The sequence below is a fragment of the Oryx dammah genome, unplaced genomic scaffold (assembly GCF_014754425.2).
Source record: "Oryx dammah isolate SB20612 unplaced genomic scaffold, SCBI_Odam_1.1 HiC_scaffold_4, whole genome shotgun sequence".
Taxonomy (NCBI): Eukaryota; Metazoa; Chordata; class Mammalia; order Artiodactyla; family Bovidae; genus Oryx; species Oryx dammah.
Window position 1 is genome coordinate 69,096,390 of NW_024070188.1, and position 26,204 is coordinate 69,122,593.

Sequence of the window (26,204 nt, forward strand, 5' to 3'; positions counted from 1 at the left end):
TGTGTATGCAGACGCAGGCATGCACACACACACCCACCCACCCACACATACCTATTTTATGAGTTGAAGCTGTGGTAGCAATTATTAAACAGAACAGTTAACACTTTAACAGTATAGTTCACCTCTAAAAGTGTTCAGAAAACTATGCAAATGATTGTCAATGTGGGTGTGGAAAAGCTATTTTCCTCTACTCAGGTTCTGATTTTAAGACAAAAAAAGATTGCATTATTTTGCTCATAAATTTCCCTTTGAGTCTTCTTTAAAATTTATTCCCATCAAGACGTTACTATTACTACAACTATTATTTTACTGAAGGCTGTTTGAACATTGTTTCTTTTTCAGCCTGGTATTTCATTTAAATGATAGAAGAAAAAATAAAACATTATATAGTATATATAGTATACAGTCCATGGAATTCTCCAGGCCAGAATACTGGAGTGGGAAGCCGTTCCCTTCTCCAGGGGATCTTCCCAACCCAGGGATCGAACCCAGGTCTCCCGCATTGCAGGCGGACTCTTTACTTTCTGAGCGACCAGGAATTCAAGGCTAATAAAAAACTTTTCAAATAAAAAGTATGTATGGATTAGTGTTTTTCCTCTTTGACCTTTAACAACTGTGTGTATATTTAGTAATGTTTAATATTTTAACTCAGAATATGCTATTTTCTTTTAATTATTAAATGCTTCATATTATTTTAGAAAGCCAATTAGGAGTATTTTTCACCTCTGTGAAATCTCATATATTTTGCGATATAACAAAGAAATAATAAATGACATTTTTCAGTCCACTATATCAGTCCATTTTGTGCCAGTATTAGCAAACTTGTACAAATAAAATTTCATGACTGTTAAATGAGTGAAAAGGTGAAATTATCTTAGAGTTTAGAAGTAACTCTTATATTGATTCTCAGTATAACATAAGATCACATAAAAATGGTGGCAGTAATTATTTCCTTGTGTCTCATAAAATGAGACCAAGTTATACATAACCTAAGTAACGAGGCAATAAAACTCATGGGTGTTTTTCCCCAGGGAATTTTTTGTTTTCCTAATAACCAGTTTATTAGTTAGAACCTCACTCATTGTAAGTGACAGACACCCAGCTTCCATAAGCATAGACACAGGGGGGAATTTATCAATATTAAACCCCATTACAAAATTACATTGAACACAAGGACACAGCTGATCATAGGAACCAAGCACACAGCTGGCCCTTTCTACCTCTCTCCACAAGTTTTCATTTTCTTCGCTTTCCTATGACCTTGGAGAAGGAAATGGCAACCCACTCCAGTACTCTTGCCTGGAGAATCCCCTGGAGGGAGGAGCCCGGTAGGCTACAGTCCATGGGGTCACAAAAAGTTGGACACGAGTGAGTGACTTCACTTCCATGACCTTGTACCTCACAATCACATATCAGGGAGGGAAAGCCCTTCTTTAGATCTAGCACGTTTCAAGAGAGAGCAGCAACTGACTTAGCTTGAGTACCATGGAGCTTGGGGTCTTGTGGGATTGGCAGACCCCGCCCCCCACCCTCCGCTTTATAAGCATCATGTCAAATGGAAGAGGAATCACTGCCCAGAAAGGAAGGAAGAAGAGAAAAATGTTAGTCCACATGAGTGTTCACCGCAAACCAACATTTATCCTTGAATAAATTATAAACCTGCCAGGCACTGTTTCCTGAAATTCTCATATCAACTCTTTGAGGTATGAGTACTTTACCACCCATTTGACAGATGAGGAAACTGAGACTTTGTGATATTTGGATGCATACTGTCACATCTGAAATACCAACTCAGGCTTGTCACATCCCATGTTGGCCTTAACCATCATAGCAAACTATCTTAGCTATATTTGTCTACTTATAAAAAATTAGTACAACAGTTAAATTGCTTTTACCTTCATTCTTACTTTTCCTTTACTGAACTATTAGGCTGCTTAATAGAATGATGTACCAGTTCACTGATTTCCTAGCACCAAGGGAGAAGGTGTTTAGGCAATGTTAGACTTTGTCTTTTTAATTTTCATATAAAAACTTGAAGGATAAATAATTGCTTTCAGGTCAATAGACCAAGGCAATAATTTAATTAGCTTCTTAAGTCCAAATTACATTAGTAAAGTTGTCATGCATGAAAAAGCACAGAAACATTTAATGTTACTTCCATTTTCAATGTTAACTACAGAGCAGCAGTGTGGTCCTTTCCATTTTAAAGTTCCGTAATGTATGGATGGTTGTACTGAATCCACTCTTCAACTTTCCTAAAATATAACAAACTAGTTGAGTAGCCCTATTGATTGGATAAAAACTAATGAATACCATCATAGTGAAATTCAATTTAAATCTATCAAATTCTTGTTGAAGATTTATATGAGAACAAAGGTTAGTTTGATGGACATAGCATTTTAAATTAATTGTTTACCATCTGTTATAGTCTTTCATCACCATTATGACTATACATAAATCACATGTGCCTCATAAAAAAAAGATGGCAATAATTTACATGTATGTATTTTATTGAAATTAACATCTGGGGTGTCACTCTCTGATTTAAACATAGAGACTAGGAGGAGACGTTTTCAGTGTGGTGTGTTTTTTTCTTCCTGTTGTTGTTGCTGCTCATCTCGAAAGCTGGTGTCCTCAAGAGTGAATTGGAGGCTTTACTATCTTTTAAAAAATGTAATCCTAGCCAAGGAGTACATTCTCCACTTTAAACTTCTCATTTTGACAGTACGTAAACTTAGGACACGCTTAACTTCTTTAGTGAGAAGTTTGAATAGAAAGCCTGGGACTTCTTTTGCAAGTTGATGGATCATCAGCTGCCACGTTCCTCAGGGAAACAGCCTGGGGAGAGATGGGCAGCAGTGTGGCAACAAATGGAAGACATAATCGAAGATTCCTGTCCTCTGATCTTCAAAGTGATGTTTTTCCAAAACAAAGAAATATCATACATAGTGAAGACACTCAGTCGTGTCCGACTCTTTGCGACCCCATAGACTGTAGCCTACCAGCTTTCTCCGTCCATGGGATTCTCCAGGCAAGAATACTGAAGTGGGTTACCATTTCCTTCTCCAGGGAATCTTCCCGACCCAGGGATCGAACCCAGGTCTCCTGCATTGGAGGCAGACACTTTAATCTCTGAGCCACCAGGGAAGCCCAATACATACATTTTATTTCCTTGACCAGTACTTATTGAAAGCCCACCTTGTGCCAGGTAGTGTTCTAGATGCTGGGGAGACAGCAGTGAGCAAAACACATCCTTGCCTTCCTAGAATATACAGTCCCAGCTTCTCTTCTCCCCCTCTCAGGACCACTCCCCTGTTTCCAGTGACCTGTTTATAGCTGTCTAGCACTCAAAACTGACTTGAATAAGTTATAAAATTGCCATTGGTTTGAGGAAATTCAGGGAATATTCCATTACAGAAAATTGAAAGCTGAGTCTCAAGTGTCTTAGCTAGATCTGTTCAGGGCCATTCTGCTATTTCTACCTTTTTCCTTGGCGGTTAACCTTCTTAATGGTCTCTTCATTTTTCATCCTTAACCCTATGCTAGGTTTATTTGCTTTGGCCCACTTTGAGAGAATGGTAGCACATTAAAGTATTCAGACTCTAGCTCTACCTTCATTGATTTCTGCTCTGAAGTGCTGTTTAATACCTCTCCACCGTGTGGTCTGTGTTCCTATTCTCTCCATCCACCCCACCTCCACCCCTGACTCTCATTCATAGCTTGTATTTTGGTATTTGCGAAAGATTTTCCCTAAATCTCTTTACTGTAGAGTTCGTGACCTAAATGTTTCTGTTCACTGTCTTCTTTCTCTTAAGGATTTGACAAATTCCTTGGCAGCAAGATGGATCCTTATCATGTTTATCATATACCTACTGAAAGACTTAGGCTATACATTATCAGGTTAATCTGCTCTGGGTATTGTCTTACTATTGCCATCCTTATAATGTATTAGATGAATATAATGAGAAGTATTACAGTAATCAGATGATAGCACTTGATGGTGCACTTGTAATCTGGTTCCTAATGAATTGTTGTCACCAGTCATCATGCAGAAAAGGAAATGGGCAGGGTCATCTTCAACATCGATCATTTCAGAGAGATTAAGCTGATCTTAATCATGTAATCAGAAACTTTGAGAAGAACATATTTCCCATTATCTTAATCAGAAACGTCTTCTGGTTACGAAGGAGACAGAAAAACAGAATGGGGCTAAAGAGAGAGACAGAGTGAAGTCTGGTCTCTAGATATATGAGGAAGCTTTGTTTTTTTTCCTGTGAATTCTTGTTGGCTACTCAGCTTAGTTTGCTTATGTGAAAAATCTCTAGAGATAGCTAAACCTCCCAGATGTAGTAACAAAATCATTTTAAAAAAGAAAGAAATTAACCTTTGCTAAATCTCTTCTGTCAGGCATGTGTCAGTAGCCTTACAGATATTAACTGAAGTTCAAAGAGGTAAGGAATATATCTATGCTATGAACACATAACTAGTTAGCATTGGATTGGCATACAAACTAATCCATCCTTGCACCAAACTGTCCACAGAGTGAAAAGGCTACTCTGGAGAATTTTTGTCCTCTACTTGTTTGTCTTAACATGTCCTCTTTATCTCTCGATGAAATATAAGAAGATTATAAATACATGCAAAAAATAAGCAAACAGTACAAATGAGATGAAATTACCATACTTTAAATGACTACATAAGCTTTATCCTTCTCTTTCACAGTAAAAAAAATAATAGTAACAATTAATGGAAATGCTTTAATGGGTTTAGGCTGAAATAAGAAAAAATAAGTGGAAAGATTTCCATTTAAAATTATGAAGTTGAATATTCTCAATAAAGAGTAAGGTTGAAAATTCCATTCAGAAAATTAAAAATTTCAATTCAGTAAATATATATATATATATATAGAAGACATACTAGTCTCTAGACCGAATACTGTAAAACCAAGATGAGCAGAAATGAACATGCACGACATAAAGCTTTAGAAACTAAGAATAAAAAGTCACTATGGAGATTATGTGTTAATTCCAAAATTGAGAAAGAAAATATGGCAAGTGTGGAAAATCTTTATTTAAAATAGCTGAACTGATTCTAATTTCTACAGGTTTCTATGGTATTTCATAGGGGGGACATATATTTCAATGTTTTTAAATGTAAAAAAATTTATAAGTACACAAAAGAGGGAAAAAATTGTTTTTCCCTCTAATGTGAGACTTCTTTGAGACACACAGTGGCTTTGTTTTTCTTATATGATTGAATTTTAGAAGAAAAAGGGACCCTGTGTAAAATCTTTTCCCAGCATGAGAACACAGAGTTACCACTGATAAAGCAGGTCATCTTGCTCACCTGGGAGCCAAGGGCAGGATGGGAGCAGGGCTGATTGCAAGTCTTAGTCCTTGCTTCTGGTCCAGGTTCGTTTTCCATCTGTGTTCCAGTGAAGCGTAGAATACAGGGTGGAAAGAAGAGAGTGGTGTAAGTGCTATCCAATTAATTTGCATATTTGAAGAATAAAGGTCACTGGACCTGAAAGAAAGCTTCAGGGTTGGTCATTCCTTTCTCCGCTCTTTCTCTTGTTTCTCCTTCCTAAAAGATAGTTATCTACTCTTTATTAAATGTTTTGTAACACAATAAATGAATTTCTACTTTAATTATATAAATATAAAGTAAATACGATAATATTTATAATACTTTATAACACATCATACTATATACAATATATAGTGATAAAGTAAAAGTGTTAGTTGATCAATTGAGTCTGACTCTTTGGACTGTAGCCCGCCAGGCTCCCCTGTCCATGGAATTCTCCAGGCAAGAACGCTGGAGTGGGTTGCCATTCCCTTCTTCAGGGAATCTTCCCAACCCAGGGATGAAGCGTGGGTCTCCTGCATTGTAGGCAGTTTCTTTCCTTCTGAGCCTATAATACAATTATAAATATAAAAATACAGTCCCACCCTCAGAGATAAATAGGAAGGCTTAAAGGGAGAAGAATGGGAGAATGGAGAGCGAAGCAAAGTACTCCCTCCCCAAAACGTACCCACACACACCAGGGAGTAGGAGAGTGAGGCAGGAAAAGTGCTTCTGGTCTGTGAATTGTCACTAAATTTACTTGGTTTTATCCTGTTCTTTCCTCTGTCTATTAGCCTCTATTACTGCCTTTTCAAATGCAAATTAGATTCCCCTCTTATCACCAAGCTTCATTTGCTTTCCCACCTTCAGTAGTTAGCACCCTGCTCTGCATGGGAATGACACAGCAGCTCAATGGAGTGGAAACACTCTGTCCAGCAGCAGTGACCAGAGAAATCAATTTATAATCCAATAGACTGACGCTGCTCCATCCTGGCAACAATTACTGTTACTTGGGGAGCTTTTTAAAATATATCCATGCCTCCCTTCACCCTTGACCAACTAAGCCAGAATCTTTTAATACTTGGTCCTTAGGGATCAGCATTTAAAAACAAACAAGTAAACAGACAGCCTCTCTCCTGGAGGTTTCTAGTATGTTACCAGAATTCCAAACCACTGGTTGAAGAGATTCTCCACTCTTGCATGAGGGTCTTGAACTTTACTGCAAAATATCTATTTGGAAAATTTGAAGTGAACTTCGTCCTTTGATTTTCAAGTAACAGGAGGTGTTTTTTTTTTTTTTTTAAGTTTGGATATCCCTTTATTATTTTTATCTTTTATGCTTTCTGTTTTGATTTGATTTATTCTATTTTCTTAGCCCAAATTGTCAAAATTTGGGATTTCACATGTTGCTTCTTATTACCTATTTTACAAAAGTTCTGGAAGGTTTTTGTTTGGCTTTGTACTTTGCTCTGTTCTTAGTTTAAAGTATATATTAAACTGAGATTGTTGCTGCAACAGGAGGCACTTTTATTCTGATTCTGTGATTAGTTAATACGCTTTCTTTCTGGCAAACAGATGGTAAATTGAACGTAGAACTTTTCTTTTGAGTAGCTGCTTGAGTGGGGATTTTATTATAAATACCACAGAAGGACTGCTCAATCAAAAGATTTTACATTAAATGAAGACAAAAAGTCACAGCCAGAGTTGGCTATTTTGTCACAGGACAAAGAAGCTGTGTGTCTCCCTACCAGGTTATTCAGTGACTGACTTAGAAACAGTTTTTACTTTATCTAGAGAAAATAATCATAATTAAGTTGTCTCTTCTGAAATTGGCACTTATTATGTTTTTTACAAAAGTCAATAAAACAAGAGTGTTTAAAATATATCTTTCAAAAAATTCAAGTGATTTATTAACAAGTACAGCTGTTGCCATCATAAAAATTATTGACTCCCTTTCTTATCAGGCTAAGAATGATTTTTTTCTCTTACACATAGCATGTGTATATTTATATAAAATACGAATAGTATTGATATAACATATTTTTTGATTTGTAAAAAATCTTGAAGGTTTAAGGATTTAAATAAAGTTGCCTTTTTAATGATATACCTGTCCTCACAAAATTGTTTTTTTATCAAGAACCTTGAAACCTTGACCTGTAACAAGTTTGAAAATTTTTTTTCCAGGATTCTTAACTCCCTCCCCTCACCGTTGTACTGGATTGTGTATCTAATTCTAAGTAGTCCTTAAAGCTGGGCTCAAATTCACTTATTTTCCTTATTTATCTTTTACTAGTATACTCAATCTGTCTATCATAACATTGTCTCTTCTTATAATCAATTCATCTGCTAAGGGATGGGTCATGTTTCTGTGTAGCCTCACATCTTTCAGCAGCGCACTCGAAGTTCTTGGGTTTCTAAGCTCTTCATCATCTGTGTCATTCCTGGAGATTTATTATAGCTGTTTGCATTTAAACAATGAGGTCTAGAAATTTCTGGAAACTGGTTGTGGTTGTTATTTACTACACAAGTTGTGTCCGACTCTCTGCGACCCCATGATCTGCAGCACACCAGGCTTCCCTCTCTTTCATGATCTCCCTGAGCTTGCTCAAACTCATGTCCATTGAGTCAGTGATGCCATCCAACCATCTTATCCTCTGTCACCGCCTTCTCCTCTTACCCTCAGTCTTTCCCAGCATCATGATCTTTCCCAGTGAACTGGCTCTTCTGGAAACTTAGATAAAAATAAACGTTCTGTCCGTTTTGTCTCAACTTTTAAATAATATTTAAATAAAGACAGGCAGACAGATGTGTGTTGCATAGAAAAGTTATAGTTTTGAAGGGCTTGCTTCGGTGCATCTTATCAGAAGTTTTGATGAACCTCAGTGCATTTTATGAGTGGTGTGTGGAATGTTTTGAGGTGAAGTGGATGTCGCTAATGTGATTGATACTAAAAGATGGAATGTTATCACAAAGAATAATATGCACTTCTATTAAAGAAATATACAGTTTATTTACATTGATTCTGACTTGCCTCTCTGTTTCTAGGGGACAAGCATGAGAACCATCAAATCAGCTGCTAGAAAGGAAAGGCGGAAAATTAAAAAATTTAAAAAAAAAAAAAAAAGAAAGGAAAGGCGGCATCCTGGGGTGTTAAGGGTGTTAAGGCTCAGGAGTGTTTAGATGGAGGTCTCTACCTGCTTCAAGAGTGTTTGTTCTACGACTATCAAGTTCCCCTGTCCTTGTCTTGCCAGCTTCTCATCACTGTTTCTGACTCTTGGCTTTCAACCTGACTTTGATTTCTATTTCCTTTGCTTGTCTTCTGGACTCTTACCCTGTCTTACTGCCCCTGTCCTCTGGCAGCATCTTACATTATGCCTGCCCTTTCCTGTCTGAAAAGTCTACTTTATTTCAGAAATTCTGCAAGTCCCATTGATGATAATGCTAAGTCGCTTTAGTCTGACTCTTTGCAACTCCAGGGACTGTAGCCCACCAGGCTACTCTGTCCAAGGGATTCTCCAGGCAAGAATGCTGGAGTGGGTTGATGTGTCCTCCTCTAGGGGATCGTCCCAACCCAGGGGTCAAATCTGCTTCCCTTTTGTCTCCTGCATTGGCAGGCGGGTTCTTTCCTCCACTTGAGGAAGCCCAAGTTCTGTTGATCTGTTAAATATTTAGGGTGGTCCTTGAAGTCTTGCTGTCTTTTTGTTGAAGTATGTGTGGATGTGTTATACGTCTAGGCTACAGAGAATGACTTGTATTAAAGATGAACTACTGCCAAACAGATTCAGCGATGATGAAGTATCTATGATATGTTATTTATATTTGCTATATGTTATTTGATATGTCAGTTGTATTTTTTTTTTGGTAACATGATAAATAAATCTTATTTTCTCAAAGTTTCCCTTATGACTTAAAGCTGTTTTTCTCCCAATTATCTTTCCCATTTCTCTAGAGAACAATGAAAAACTAATGAAAAGTTTTACTTCATTAAATTTGTATTAAAGAAAAATTGCTTTATTTCTTGAGTTGCTACATTTCAAGGTTTGCAAATTTATTAAAATTCAAAAGTCACCAAAACCACAGCACTGCTTATTAAAATTCAAAAGTCACCAAAACCACTCTGAGTGGCTCTTGTCTATTTTGAAGAAGAGCGGGAATAAGTAGAAGCAGTATGGAGACAGTTTTTCTTACTCTGGCTAATGTAGCTTAGGTGCTATCCTTTGAAAGGTGGTATTTACACTTGACTATAAGAAAGAGTTGACCAGTCATCCAAATATTCTTTTTTTTTTTTTTTTTTCTAAATTACAGAATTGACTCCTGAGGAGAAAGCCCAAAAGATTGCCAAAGCCATGCGCAAGCAGTCTTCTGAAGTCAAAGAGAAGTGGGAAAGTCTAAATGCTGTTACTAGCAGTTGGCAAAAGCAAGTGGACAAGGCGTTGGAAAAGCTCAGAGACCTGCAGGGAGCGATGGATGACTTGGATGCCGACCTGAAGGAGGCAGAGGCTGTGCGGAATGGCTGGAAGCCCGTGGGAGACTTGCTCATCGACTCACTTCAGGACCACATTGAGAAAACCATGGTCAGCATCCCTGCCTCAGATAAAGGGTTTTAAGAAATGCTTTCCCTGGTGGCTCAGAGGGTAAAGAGTCTGCCTGCAATACAGGAGACTCACGTTTGATCCCTGGGTCAGGAAGATCCCCTGGAGAAGGAAATGGCAACCCACTCCAGTATTCTTGCTTAGAGAATCCCTGTGGACAGAGGAGCCTGGCAGGCTACAGTCCATGGGGTCAGGAAGAGTCAGACAGGACTGAGTGACTTCACTTTATTGTTAAATGTAACACAAATAAGGATAGCCACATACATTATATAAATTGTTACAAAGGATTGTTATAAGGCCAACACTGTGACAATATCCATCAAAGTCAGGATATAGAACTTTTCTAGACACAACAGATGTTTTCCATATGCCCCTCACCATCAGAACTCCCCTCCCCACCAAAACAGCAACTAAGGTGACTTTTACAATACTTTACTTTTATTTTGTGTTATACATTTTCACCCAGCTATGAATCCCTAATCAGTATAGATTTAGTTTTATCGGTTTTTGTAAGAATACTTTGAAGTCCCTTTTAATCTCCTCTGTCTTTTCCCCTCTATCTTTTATTTTCCCCTCTGTCTTTTATTTTCTCTGCAAGGTATTTGTTGAAGAAACTGAATTGTTTCCTTTATAGTGTTTTTCACAACCTGGCTCTTGCAGAATGGCGTCCACATGGTGTAGTCTGGCAGGTTGCTTTTTACATGGGTGGTTGGATTTAGAGGTTTAATCAAAAGTGTACTGTTTTACTGGGCATTCTTTACTAATTATATCTTATCGTCTGAGTATATAATGAAGAATTATTTTAGCTATAAATTCTGTTTGTAATATTGCGCAGAGTTAAGGATGTTAGACTTCTGGTCTAGATTCCCTTTGGCTCTTGTATTCTAGAACATATCCAGAAAAGAGATTAGTGGAATTTAGGCAGTAAAAGACACAAATAAACAGATTTAGAATGTATTGGGATTTGTGAAAAAGTAAAAGTCTTCTTCTCTCAGTCGTGTCTGACTCTTTGTGATCGCATGGACTGTAGCGTACCAGGCTCTTCTGTCCATGAGATTCTCCAGGAAAGAATACTGGAGTGAGTTGCCATTCTCTTCTTCAGGGGGTCTTCCCAACCTAGGGATTGAACCCAGGTCTCCTGCATTACAGGCAGATTCTTTAACATCTGAACCACCAGGGAAGCCAGTGAGGTTCATAATAGCATAGTAAACTATATGGGTTTCCCAGGTGAAGCTAGTGGTAAAGAACCCGCCTGTCAATGTAGGAGGCTCAAGGGTTCAATCCCTGGGTCAGGAAGACCCCCTGGAGGAGGAAATGGCAACCCACTCCAGTATTATTGCCTGGAAAATCCAATGGACAGAGGAGCCTGGAGGGCTACAGTCCATAGGGTCCCAAAGAGTCAGACATGACAAAAGCAGCTTAGCATGCGGTAAACTATGTAGTAGGTAGTCATGGAACAAAGAATAAATGGATGACAAATCAGACTGACAATATCAATATTGTGAATGGGATTTTTATTGCAAAAGATAGATATCTTTTGTGCACAGACATTGGATAATAGTTTCCTTTTTGTTTTGCATGTGGCTGAATAGGAAATAGAAGAAAGGTCTAGGAAATTAACTGAATCCTACTCAGGCAAATTGTATAAGTAAATATATATTTGTGTATAGACATAGGAATAATAATAGCATTTATTGATGCTTATTACATGCCAAGAACTGTTCTTTAGCCAGTTTGCATTGCTATCCTTTTTAACTCCCACACCAACCCAGCAGGCTAAGTATTATTATTGTACAAATGATAAACCTATAGATATTGCTTCATGCCCACACAGCTAGTAAATGGTGGGGTTTCATGATTAGTTTCTTGCTCTTCTCTTTCATTGTAGAGACCTCATTGATAATACTGTCATTAAGCTCAATTTTCATTGACTATTTGAATTTGAATCTTTAAAGGTTACATATTATATTTTAAACAAATAATTATTATTAAAAAGTATTGGGGTCTGTCATCTTGCCATCTTTCATGGTAAATATACATGTTTCCAGGGACCATGAATTAAGTAGGCTTCTTCATGTAACTGTTCAGTTCAGTTCAGTCTCAGTCATGGCCGACTCTTTGCGACCCCATGAACCGCAGCACACCAGGCCTCCCTGTCCATCACCAACTCCCAGAGTCCACCCAAACCCATGTCCATTGTGTCGGTGATACCATCCAACCATCTTATCCTCTCCTCCTGCCTTCAATCTTTCCCAGCATCAGGGTCTTTTCCAATGAGTCAGCTCTTCACATCAGGTGGCCAAAGTACTGGAGTTTCAGCTTCAACATCAGTCCTTCCAATGAACACCCAGGACTGATCTCCTTTAGGATGGACTGGTTGGATCTCCTTGCAGTCCAAGGGACTCTCAAGAGTCTTCTCCAACACTACAGTTCAAAAGCATCAATTCTTTGGTGCTCAGCTTTCTTTATAGTCCCACTCTCACATCCATACATGAGCCCTGGAAAAACCATAGCCTTGACTAGATGGACTTTTGTTCACACAGTAATGTGTCTGCTTTTTAATGTGCTGTCTAGGTTGGTCATAACTTTCCTTCCAAGGAGTAAGCATCTTTTAATTTCATGGCTGCAATCACCATCCCCAGTGATTTTGGAGCTCAGAAAAATAAAGTCAACTGTAGTATCCGCAAATCTGAGTTAAGATAGCAAACTGAAAATACAACTTTTTAGGATAGGATAAGTCCTTTGGAAGTTGCATACTTCTTGTGTTTTAAAAGATGATTTTCAAACACTGAAAAATCGTTAAGCCAATAGATTACAGAAACTATGTTCTATTGGTTTGCAAAACTGACTCTTGATTGAGTAAGAATTTACCTATTTGAATTTGAAAGCATCAGTTTTTAATATGGGATGATTACTGTTGAGGGAAAAATGAAGTTATATCTGGCCTAAAATTTTGGGACTTGTTAATCCCATTTGATGAAGAAATTACCCATCTCTGCATCCAAATCCTTCTGTTTACATTTCTGCTTATGTGGAAAAGCTAGGAAAAATACAGTTAATATTTAAGACCAAGGATTAAAATATTTTAGCATCTTATTAGGAAAAAAAGAAAGAAAACCTAGGTCTCTTTAAGCCAAATAAATATATTCAAACTTCGGCAGGTTTCATATGTGCTTAAAGAATACTCCTGAAGTTATAGGCAGGTGAAAATAAGTTCTCTGATTATTGCTAAATATTATTAAATATACCAAAGCAACTGGAAAACAAAATATTTTAGGGTGATTGAATAATTTCAAGTTCCTAAATTATACTTAATTGCTCTTATCTGTGGAGTACATACCTCTGAAAGGAGAAGAGCTGAGATTCCCATCTGCCAACAGGCTGCTGGTCAGCACCTTAACACACGCAGATGTTTCTGTTTTTGTAGCAAAGAAAACCTCATAGATTTTATTCTTCCATGGGAAAATGCAGCCAAATCATGATAAATTTGTTCTTTATATCAGAACACATAGCAGATCTGAAACTATTTTACAATTTGCTTTATTTCAGAAAACGCCTTTAGTTTGGAGCTCTTAAAACCCAAAGGATAAACATTCTTAATGGAAAGATTCCTTGTTACCATAAAATACTGGACCACAAAAACAAAATTAAGCCTAAAATGCATTATTTGTCTAAGGGCTTTTAATGTTTTTATCTGTGGCTTGTAAGAAAAAAGCATTATTTTTATGTTCAGTTCAGTTGCTCAGTTGTGTCCGACTCTTGGCGACCCCATGAATTGCAGCACACCAGGCCTCCCTGTCCATCACCAACTCCCAGAGTCCACCCAAACCCATATTCATTGTGTCGGTGATGCCATCCAGCCATCTCATCCTCTGTTATCCCCTTCTCCTCCTGCCCTCAATCCCTCCCAGCATCAGGGTCTTTTCCAATGAGTTAGCTCTTCACAACAGGTGGTCAAAGTATTGGAGTTTCACCTTCAACATCAGTCCTTCCAATGAACACCCAGGACTGATCTCCTTTAGGATGGACTGGTGGGATCTCCTTGCAGTCCAAGGGACTCTCAAGAGTCTTCTCCAACACCACAGTTCAAAAGCATCAATTCTTTGGCGCTCCGCTTTCTTCACAGTCCAACTCTCACATCCATACATGACTACTGGAAAAATCATAGCCTTGACTAGACGGACCTTTGTTGGCAAAGTAATGTCTCTGCTTTTCAATATGCTATCTAGGTTGGTCATAACTTTCCTTCCAAGGAGTAAGCGTCTTTTAATTTCATGGCTGCAATCACCATCTGCAGTGATTTTGGAGCCCAGAAAAATAAAGCCTGACACTGTTTCCACTGTTGCCCCATCTATTTGCCATGCAGTGATGGGACCAGATGCTGTCATCTTAGTTTTCTGAATGTTGAGCTTTAAGGCAACATTTTCACTCTCCTCTTTCACTTTCATCAAGAGGCTCTTTAGTTCTTCTTCACTTTCTGCCATAAGGGTGGTGTCATCTGTATATCTGAGGTTATTGATATTTCTCCCAGCAATCATGATTCCAGCCTGTGCTTCCTCCAGCCCAGCGTTTCTCACGATGTACTCTGCATATAAGGTAAATAAGCAGGGTGACAATATACAGCCTTGACGTACTCCTTTTCCTATTTGGAACCAGTCTGTTGTTCCATGTCCCGTTCTAACTGTTGCTTCCTGACCTGCATATAGGTTTCTCAAGAGGCAGGTCATGTGGTCTGGTATTCCCATCTGTTTCAGAATTTTCCACAGTTGATTGTGATCCACACAGTCAAAGGCTTTGGCATATTCAATAAAGCAGAAATAGATGTTTTTCTGGAACTCTCTTGCTTTTTCGATAATCCAGCGGATGTTGGCAGTTTGATCTCTGGTTCCTCTGCCTTTTCTAAAACCAGCTTGAACATATGGAATTTCATGGTTCACGTATTGCTGAAGCCTGGCTTGCAGAATTTTAAGCATCACTTTACTAGCGTGTGAGATGAGTGCAATTGTGCGGTAGTTTGAGCATTCTTTGCCATTGCCTTTCTTTGGGATTAGAATGAAAACTGACCTTTTCCAGTCCTATGGCTACAGCTGAGTCTTCCAAATTTGCTGGCTATAGAGTGCAGCACTTTCACAGTATCATCTTTCAGGATTTGACATAGCTCAACTGGAATTCCATCACCTCCACTAGTTTTGTTCCTAGTGATGCTTCATATTCCAGGATGTCTGGCTTTAGGTGAGTGATCACACCATTGTGATTATCTTGGTCCTGAAGATATATTTTGTACAGTCCTTCTGTGTATTCTTGCCACCTCTTCTTAATATCTTCTGCTTCTATTAGGTCCCTATCATTTCTGTCCTTTATTGAGCCCATCTTTGCATGAAATGTTCCCTTGGTATCTCTAATTTTCTTGAAGAGATCTCTAGTCTTTCCCATTCTATTGTTTTCCTCTATTTCTTTGCATTGATCACTGAGGAAGGCTTTCTTATCTTTCCTTGATATTCTTTGGAACTCTACATTCAAATGGGTATATCTTTCCTTTTCTCCTTTGCTTTTCACTTCTCTTCTTTTCACAGCTATTTGTAAGGCCTCCTCAGACAGCCATTTTGCTTTTTTGCATTTCTTTTTCTTGGGGATGGCCTTGATTCCAAGGAAAAAGCTCTTGTCATCTCTAAAATCTGTCTTAAATTTATAATTTTTAAAGAACTTTCACCATCATTTGAAATAAAACTAGTTTTTATTTAAAATTATATAAACCTAAGAATATTTTCTAGCATTTTATTGTTCATCTTTAAGGCCTTCAAAATACAAAGATATTGATTTTAAAAGCTGATTATTATAGTATGATATAAGATCACCACTGAAGAAAGCTTGAAAGATATGAGTTCTGTATCTCAAACTGAATCTGAGGGAACTCGGGCCTTTTCAAAGTACAGATTGAAAAATTCTCCTTTCCCACCCCTGTCTATGTCCCATGCTTTTTTATGAAATATGAATTCTTTAAACCTATAATGTCTCTGTTATCGTACATCTTTTGTCATTGACCTGTATTTGTGAATTTGTTTATTTGTATACATTCTGTCACTCATGAATGATCAACATCTGCAATCATGGAGAAAAACTATCCCAAACTGAATTCCTTCCACGCAGCAGCAATTTTCACATCTTCATGGGCTTCCGTTCTTCTATCTGATTTTGAATTTTTTTTTTAACTTTATGCTTGATTACAGAGTAATTTATTTAACCCCACCACTTCAATCATTTATTTACAGCTGAAATCAAATGTCCATCCGAGGCCTAAATTTAAAATGCTAGTGTCTTCAGGGTTCTCGTGATATTTCCTTTTGTGTTGACTTCTATGCTCACTGTTTCAGGTATCATTTACACAGTTACCTCCAAGGTCTATATCTTTCATTTTTTCTCTGGGCTCCAGATCTGTTCTTCTGACCCTCCAACTTGAGCATCTTCATGTGGTTTTTGGACATGTTCAAGAATTTTGAAATAAACATATTATCTGATTTGTTCAAAATTAATTTTCTTTTTAAAAGCAAAATTATGTTAGTAATGTTATTTTGATGTTTACCGCCATAATGATTATTTTTAGCCTTTTCGTGTTTTAAAAAGAGGATTGGGGAAGTGGCTAAAGGTTTCCTTTTTATAAGTATGAGGAAGAAGTAAAATTAATATTGTAGTGTTTTAATAAAACTTTATAGCATTCAAAAGCACTTTGATATCTGTTATTCATTAGCTAAACTTGGAGTGATGAAAGAGAAGAAATGGGACTGAGACACATATGCCTACTCTCTTAAGGGGTGAAGATTGCAGAAACGATGACACTTGAGAGCTTATTCTAATAGTAGGTTCACAACACTTATGTTTGGTCCACAGTTAATATTTAGCATAACAAAGAATTAAAAATATTCAAGTGTCTTTTAATATCCCACTTCTGTTTCTGGTGCTATATTGGCTTGTGTGTTAGCGTTAGTTGCTCAGTTGTGTATGACCCTGTGGAGTGTAGCCCCCTAGACTCCTCTGTCCATGGGATTCTCCAGGCAAGAATACTGGAGTGGGTAGCCATTCCTTTCTCCAGCGGATCTTCCTAATACAGGGATTGTACCCTGGTCTTCAGCATTTCAGGCAGATTCTCTACTGACTTCATCTTGCCTCAAATACCATTTTTGAACCTTCATCATTAGAAAGGAACTCTGCCCCTCTTTTATTACTAACTTTGTACTGAGTACTGAAGAGTGTCTGTTCTCAGGACGCTTCCATTATATGGAGGGAGATATTAAAATATGAAGGCTCACATCGCCAGGAACTAAGACCTCTAATAAGAAATATATAAAATCTATAACAAGTGGTTCATATTGCACAAAACAATAAAAAATGCACCCACTGTAAAACCTGATTTGTGTCTCCAGAGAAGTGCAGCTTGGAAATCCTGGCTGGTTTGGAGATGGGGGATAGAAAGCTGGTGAACACATGGGCAGGGCCTTCAACCAGGACTGGAATAGGAAAGGCCTCTGGGAAGTCTTCCCAATAGGTGGGGCACTCCAGTGAGTCTTTCAAGGGATGGATGGAATCTTAAGCAAAACTTTATGGGAAAAAAGATACATGAACATAGAGGGGGTTGAAATTATGTGGAGAAAGGAGAAAAACTTGGTGTTTTCCTTATTTTGTTGTTTGTTCTCATAGGACATATCACTGTCACTGAACCCAAATATTTTTTTTTTTGTTCTATTTCTCCCTCTTGACATGTATCCCTTCAACCTCCACCTGTTCCAGGTCTCTTACTATGCCCAAAACTGTCATTTGTCAATTCTAAGCTTTGTTTGCCTCTTTTCTGATAGACCCTGCTCTTCCTTCCCTACCTCTAACCACAAAGAAAGGTCATAAATGACTTTGAAAGAGAGAAAACTTACATCTTAAGTATATAATAGGAATGGATTTTATGGTTAGGAAAGCTTTTTGTACTGGCCACTTTCTAACTTAATTTTAAATAGAGACATTGAGTTTTTGCATCCAGTGAAAAAATATTAAAGAATCCATATGAAAAGCTGGAAAATATGAAAGAAAATTAAAGATAAAATCCAGTCTAGCAATTAGTAAAATGAATAATGATGTTTTCCAGAATAAACAGTATAAATGGAAAATTTGAAGGAAATATATATCGTTAAATACATAAATCATGTAAATGTGTTTGTGCTATAATTTTTCTCTTCATGCATCTATTTAGATTCTCTGGTTTATAAAGGTGAACTCTGGCTGGTGGTCCTGTTTCTTCAAGACCTCAGTCAAGTCAGTTGTTGAGTGAGCAGGTATCATAGACGACTTTTCAGCTGATCTTGGTGTTTCGTTATTTATTTATTTATTTTAGGAAATACGGAATACTAGCTTTTGGTTTATTCTTTTCTAGTGACATTATTCTTATCTTTTCTCCTAGGCATTTAGAGAAGAAATTGCACCAATCAACTTAAAAGTGAAAACAATGAATGATTTATCCAGTCAACTGTCTCCTCTTGACTTGCACCCGTCTCTAAAGATGTCTCGCCAGCTCGATGACCTTAATATGCGATGGAAGCTTTTCCAGGTGTCAGCTGATTCCTCTTCATAATGCAGGCTCACACCTTGGTCTTTAAGCCCTACCCCACTGTTCTACCACTTGCCATCCTTTCCTCCGTCTTTATGGGCTGTATTTAATAATGGATTTCTAGCATATGATGACATTAGTTATTTGTCTTTCTGTATCTTGAACCCAAAGGCCTCATTTACTTTTGAATATAGATTTTAATGTAATTTTATAGCATTCTTTTCATAGGATTTTTGTAGAAAATTGCAAAAGGTCAAATAAATTATAGTAATTGAAACCTATCGTAGGTCACAGAAACATTCTTTCCATAATGGCTCATAAAGGAGTCATTTTTCTTACTTGAATCATGGTTTTTGTTTTTTTTTTCTTTTGAAAAGTTAAGAAAGTCTCCATCCTTCTTTCATTGCTTGCTTTTTATGTATCTTGCTCATTTTTTCCAGCTAGCACACTTTAGTATAATGGTATTTTACCTTAGGTTCTTATATCTTAGTTGCTCTAATGTAGTTGTTTTAATATAGCTGAGCATTTCAGTTTTAAAAGAGTCAAACCAGGAAGAATCCTGTTGAGTGTTACTAAGTATCTGCAAGTCACCACATGTTCCAGTCAGTAATATTTGGCTCAGTCTTTGTAGAGCTTTGTCACATTGAGTGTCCAGTTTCTAGAAGTCATAATAATAATTTTTTCCCCTGAAAAGTAGTGGGATACTTTAAGTGAAAAGTGAAAGTGAAGTCACTCAGTCATGTCCATCTCTTTGCAACCTCATGGACTATAGCCTACCAGGCTTCTCTGTGTCCATTGGATTTTCCAGGTAAGAGTACTGGAGTGGGTTGCCATTTCCTTCTCCAGGGGATCTTCCCAATCCAGGGATCGAACCCAGGTCTCCTGCATTGCAGGCAGATGCTTTACCCTCTGAGCCACCAGGGAAGCCCCAGTTAAAGTGGAAGATTGAAAAAAAATAATGCTTACTAGTCTCTCTATATGTTTTGGACCTAAATTGAAGTGACCTAATTTGACAAGATAAACATGCAATTTTGAGGTAGCACATAAAACCATTTTATTTTAGAGGTATAATATTTTATAGCATGGTAGGTCCTGAATAAGTCCTGTGGCCCGCCAAGTATTTTTAACTGCTCAGTCGTGTCCGTCTCTTTGTGACCCCATGGACTTTAACCCACCAGGCTCCTCTGTCCATGGAATTCTCCAGGCAAGAATACTGGAGTGGGTAGCCATTCCCTTCTCCAGGGAATCTTCCCAACCCAGGAATTGAACTCAGGTCTCCTGCATTTCAGGCAGATTCTTTGTCATCTGAGCCACCAGGAAAGCCCCATGATAGGTCCTGAATTTATTCAACTGTTCAAACACCTAGTGGCTTATATTTTCTTCATGAAATTGAAGAGGTTATAAATGAGTATATAGTATTAAACAGTCTTTTCTGCCTTTGAAAAAGAATATTAATCTGGGATTAGTAAAGCAGAACCTGTTAAACTCATACATGCTTTTCTACTGAGTAGAACAGAGAAGCATTTGACTTTTATTCTATTTCAATTGACTCTGCTCCATTTCTCTAATTCATTATCTTCATACTGGTATTGCTGTGGTCCATCTTGATTCCCTTGCCACTCTGCTTCTGTTGTTAACCATCTGCAAATATTAGAAGTCAAGGAATACATTATGCATGAAAAAGTTATTCTTTCATCCTGATCTCTGAGCTTGGTAACCATGAGAGCTCAGATGTTGCTGCTGCTGCTTCTGCTAAGTCACTTCAGTCGTGTCCGACTCTGTGCGACCCCATAGACAGCAGCCCACCAGGCTCCTCCATCCCTGGGATTCTCCAGGCAAGAATACTGGAGGGGGTTGCCATTTCCTTCTCCAATGCATGCATGCATGCTGAGTTGCTTCAGTCACGTCCAACTCTGTGCGACCCCATGGACAGCAGCCCACCAGGCTTCTCTGTCCACGGGATTCTCTAGGCAAGAATACTGGAGTGGGTTGCTCAGATGTTAGTTGCTGATTAAATATGAGGAGCACAATTTATGCTGGCTGACAGTGGTATTAAATTTCAAGAGTAGCATCTTGTGTTCTCTGGAATGTAAAAGTGTGGCATTTGAATGTTTTTGGTCACAACAAACCAAGTACCTGCTAATGTAATTTTGATAGCTAACCAGGAAGAAAAGGAGGTACCCAGTGAGCCAGAGACACGCGTTCCATTTAAAGGCAGCTGAAAATAAGATTGGCAATCTAAGTGCAACACCTGACTAGCACTACTAGACAAAGACCAGGAAGAGCAAATGGAAATGTCATTAGGCTGTGTGCAATTGCTATTGATTTGCAGTTAATTTCTCAGGGTACCAAATCTGCATTTTCAAAATGTAGAGAGCTAAGACTGTGTGTAAACAGATATATAGAGTGTATTATTCACCTGGTATCTACTTGAATACTCCCAAGTCAAGATGATAGACATGAACTTGGAGGAATATAAGTCATCCATATTTATATGTCCTTTCACTCTCCATCTACATCTGTCATCTGTCTCATCATCATTATCATCTATTTTTTTCCCTTGGAATATTTTAGACTTCTTTTTACAGCCCTTTTTACCACCTTCCTTACAAAAGAGAGATGAGTAGCCACTGACCCCATGGCCACATCTTTACTTTAGATGCTTTAGAGTGTTACTGATTTTGACTAAAGTGTTGAATAATGTCAAGACATAGCTTCTGACATCTGGTAGACTGGGTGTGTATACTAACATTGCCACATAATAATAACTTTATTTCCTTGAACACCTCTTTAGGTCTCCATATCTTTATTCGTAAAACAATGATTTTAATGAGTAATACTTATTCAATGTGAGTTTTGTGAGAGTTAAAAGAATTCACGTAAAATACTTAGAAGAGTACCTGGAACTATTTACTGTTACTTGATGTCGAGTCTATTTTCATACCCATACTTTGATCCCAAATTTAGAAGAGTCTGTACCAGCAATCATATCTTGGGCTATAGTACCATTTATTATAGTACTTAAATCAAGGTTATTATTAAGGTCATTGTTTTGAAATCAAATTATTTCTTGTTTGTATATGTGCAGGTTTCCGTAGATGATCGCCTTAAACAGCTTCAGGAAGCCCATAGAGATTTTGGACCATCCTCTCAGCATTTTCTCTCTAGTAAGTACCAATAAGCTGATTTCCAATTAATTCATTAATTGAATGAATCAGCATATTATTTCACTTTCACTCAAGAAACTATATCCTTTGCTATAAATAGATGTGCTTTATTAGATGAATATAAAAAAAGAAGATCTCAACATCAGTGACCAGTCAATACCCAATGCTTATTGGTTACTGTTTCTATCATCTGGTCATGGTAAGTCTTTGAAGTGAAGCAAAAATTAATTCATCTTTAGCTAGGGTTTTTCACTGAACCATCTGTTGTAATAACTAATATAGTATCCTATTGCTGTGCCATATGCAAAGATTTTGAACTTTTTCACAGTAAAGAAATCATTTTTATATTTAAAAATTTTAAATTAATTTTCCTACTAAGAAATGCATGTTTATTTTCAATGCACCTGGAGACTTAAAAAGAAAAAAAAAAAATTCCCCATAAATCTTTGAGAAGATTCTGGTTTATTAGGCTCATTGCAATCATACTTAGCTTTTCTTCTAATTAAATTTTGCAGATTTAGCCAAAGCACATATGTAGAGTTTTATGTAATAGTCTTCAACTGAAATTTTTCATTTTGTGAACTGACTGTTCATGAGATCTTTAATTTTTCATTTGGTGAACTGACTGTTCGTGAGATCTTTAATAAGTAATTTGAGCTCTTTATCACTCACTGCTAAGGAAATTAAAGAATATCAGATTCAGAGTCACCCAGATTGAGATTAAAATATTAATTTTCCCTTTTACCAGGACTGTTAAGTCCTGAAAGTTCATTTTTTTAATCTTAAAATTACTAAAATAATACTTATTTCCTCTGATTGCCTTGAGATTTAAATAAGAAAACATACCAAGTTACACAAAACACCTAGCACAGTTCTTGGCACCAGTGCTTTCTCTGAATGTTATTCCTTTCCTTTCCTTTTCTCTGGAAAACATATGTAAGCAAGCACTTAGTTTAATTTAATTTAAGTGGAGGTTGAAACTTAATGCAAAGCTTATTTTTCCAATTATGGTACCTTTGTATCTACAGCCATAGAGAAAACTGAAATAATAATATTATGTCTTCCAGCTAAATTTATTTCATTTATATTTTCTCTTAATATTCATCATGCTTGATAATTTGCTTTACCTTAATTCAAGGTCAGGCTTTTCTTACTCTCACAATTTCAAGAATCCTAATGACTCATTCCTGATTTTCCTGTCCTACGCCTCTCTAGTGCCCAAGCCAGCTCTCTCTGATGTATTCCTGTCTCTCTGTTTCATCTCTCCCTGTCCCTCCGTGGTCCTCTCTCACCCCATCACTCCCACACCTGTTTCACACACCTGAGCTCTTAGGTAGCCTGTCTTTGAAATGTTGAGTCCTTCCTGGAATATGCTGTCTACCTGGATGCAATAGCGCATGTCCAAAGTTTGGATACTCTCCATGTTCATGAAGTAAATAGGTTTGCTTCATTATTCATTAGCTATGAGTTACCCCAGATTGCTTGCACTTAATTTTATGGAACATAAAGCTATATGCTGAGACCAAAGTAAAGAGAAATTTAACAAACCATTGAGACTCTATAGTTCTACAGTGTATGTATTTATTAGTATTGATGAAACTGAACACTTTCACCTAGTAACCATTCTTTCATAATAAAAATCAAACTCTTACTCTTTAGCAAGTGAAACATTGTAAAAATTGTGAAACTCCAGCACATTGCCCTTCATTGCCTGGCATGGACAGTCCAGGAGGTCAAAGTTATTCAGATCAAAACAGTCATTAAAATGAATGGAGAATTGTACCAAAAAATCCCAATTAATAAATTTAGTAATTGTTATCCACTGCTGCTTGAAATCTTTGGCTTTATTAAATTTCTTGAACTTTAGCCATGGTTATGAAAGGAGCCTGTTTAGTTAGGCACAAAATAAAGACTGACCTATTAGCTTGGTGCCAGTGCTGCAAAGAGCTTGGCTCTAATGAGAAATTTAATATACCTAGTTCCATATTGTCATCCCCTTTTAATTCTTTCATGGACATAGTTCAAGAAGGGAATGCTCACACTTTAGAAAGAGAGGAAGGGTTGTCGACTAGAAATATTGCTGACTGGTGGTCCGAAATCCTGAAATCATGTTTGGGCTCAGCCATTTATTTTTGAGCAAGTTATTTCATGTCTAATATTTAGTTCCTCATTGTTGGCTTCCTTATTAACAGACATATTGAAAATGCTTTGTAAAGTTCAAAATGCTAAATATTAGTGAGTAGGATTATGACACCCTATTCAGGAGAAAAAAAAAAAATTAGCAACGACTGGTTATATGAGAACCTAGTGATATTTGTAACACTTTAGATGGATTTGCTTGTTTTTTTTTTAGTATATTTACTAAAATTCCTTAAAGGTTCTAGATGTACAGGTACAACTCTATTTGAATAAGTCTTAAAATAATTAATATAGAAAAAAATTTTATAAATAGTAAATGGAATTATAAAAAATTTGTACCTCAGTAAAACAAAACATAAAATCTCAATCATAGTGCTGTCTAGTGTATAAAAGTAAGGAACTGTATTTCCTGTGCATTTCAGATGGAAATAAGTATTTGGAATTCTTCTATCTAGATAATTGCCTTGGTTCTTTAAAACCTTTGGGCTATGTTTAATTTTCTCCTTTTAAAATCCATATAATTGAGTTTGTTTAAATGACATCTGTACTATTTATTCTGTGCCCATGAAGCTAAGTAAAGAGTATTATTAGTGACCTGGAAAATTCAATCTTAAGAAATCTAGTTTACCATATCGGTATATGTAGATTGTAGATTATACCTAGATTTTGCCTGGGTAAAATTAACTTTGGTTTTAGCTTAATCAAAATTTATACAGCATATGTATTTTCAAATGTTTTAAATGTTAATTGTTAGAAACAATAAAATGTGATTTTTAAAAATATTAATATCAACAGGTTCAATTAGAGTTGGCATTAGAAATTGAGACTGTATTGTTTCTTTCCATGCTTTAAATCAATCTTTAAAGCCACTCTTTGTTTGGCCTAGCATATTTCATAATTATAGGAATCCAGCATTTCTCATTGAATTTGCTATAAAACATGTTCAATTGTTTTGCATTAAGGTGTAAAACATAAGAGTTAGAAGTGTTTCCAATAACCTCCGTTTGTTTCTTCAGCTTCAGTCCAGCTGCCGTGGCAAAGATCCATTTCACATAATAAAGTGCCCTATTACATCAAGTAAGTTGATTTTAATTCTCCTTTATGATACCAAGACAATAAAATTGTGTTAATAACTTAAGAGGCATTTCCCATGTAACTTTAAAAACTGAATTTGAAACTTATTATAGGAAGGAATTTATATGTTTATGTGGATATAAAGAATATATACTTAATATTTGAAAAAATTAGTTTAAAAATCAGGCTGATATTTGTAATTCATTATACTAGGCTATAGGTAATATAGCTGATACTTTTATAAAGCAGATATTAAAATATTTGGGAAGAAATTTTTAAATATTCCTGAATATTCCTAAATATTCTTGTCATAATGAATACAGTTTCTCCAACTGTATTGCTTCTAAGCCATTTTTGTCTCCCAGAAAATTCATCTAAAAAGTACTTGTACTCTTCTCATTTTAGTCCACCAAAAAGAAACAGGATTTTATCATTAAAAAGTTAGATATTTTCAAGTTTTTTCTCAACTTGTGGAAATTATCTACAATTAGTTTAGGCTTAATATCCTGCACTTTTGTTGTCAACTTGACAATTTCTCCTTTTTTACATAGTAAGTTTTCCCATATTATGTAACATTTTATAAATTTTGTGTAATTTACACAAGGTCTGCACAGGATTTGATCCTTGCCTTAGTCTGTGTGTTGTCATTGGGCAAAATGGTAAAATATATCTTACACATCCCTTGAAGTGTAAGTTATTGATTTACAGTGTGATAAAAGTGATGAGAGTTGTAGTTGAATCTATTTTATATATAAAAGTGATGGTGGCTTCATTTTGAGAGAAAAAGTTCACTATTATCTGGAGTTAACTATGTCTCAGATTAGTCCTATGACCATAGGCAAGTCAGGTAAAGATCTCTTGGCCATTTCCTTTATATCTTTCCTAAAGTGGCATGTGGTATCTCCAAAATTTGTGCCAAGATTAATAGTCTATTTTTCCCGTATCCTTCTTCCTAAAAACTTTGTAAGGGAAATCAAAATGCTTACGAAGTACCATTTTCCTATGAAGGTTTTATTGTGGTCTGAAATATATCTTCATATTTAAAAAAACAAATAATTTTGCCATAGTCATAGCAAATATAATAAGCAATATGTATTACATTGTCTTGATACAACTTAATACTTTTATCAGTGTACAATCTACCATGTGCTGAGTTGTAATAAATTTAGTATAAGGTAGCAAAGTGGTGGATTGGTATCAAATGTATGCAGGTATGAAGGGAAAGAAGTCAGAGGCTCAACAAACTGACATTTTTATTAAGAGAAGATGCTCTGGAAATAAGTTTATCTGTACCATTTT

The 26,204-nt window shown here is 36.6% G+C and overlaps 1 protein-coding gene across 12 annotated transcripts in view; it reads left to right on the top strand.

The window, feature by feature from the left end:
* The window catches only part of UTRN (utrophin), a 547,129-nt gene that overhangs the window by 424,936 nt on the left and 95,989 nt on the right, over nucleotides 1-26,204 (top strand). For all 12 annotated transcript variants that reach the window (XM_040238622.1, XM_040238626.1, XM_040238624.1 and 9 more), the window contains 4 exons: nucleotides 9,652-9,920; nucleotides 18,379-18,525; nucleotides 21,614-21,692; nucleotides 24,848-24,908. In XM_040238622.1, coding sequence (XP_040094556.1) covers nucleotides 9,652-9,920; nucleotides 18,379-18,525; nucleotides 21,614-21,692; nucleotides 24,848-24,908 — 556 coding nt within the window. The remainder of the gene's footprint in view (nucleotides 1-9,651; nucleotides 9,921-18,378; nucleotides 18,526-21,613; nucleotides 21,693-24,847; nucleotides 24,909-26,204) is intronic.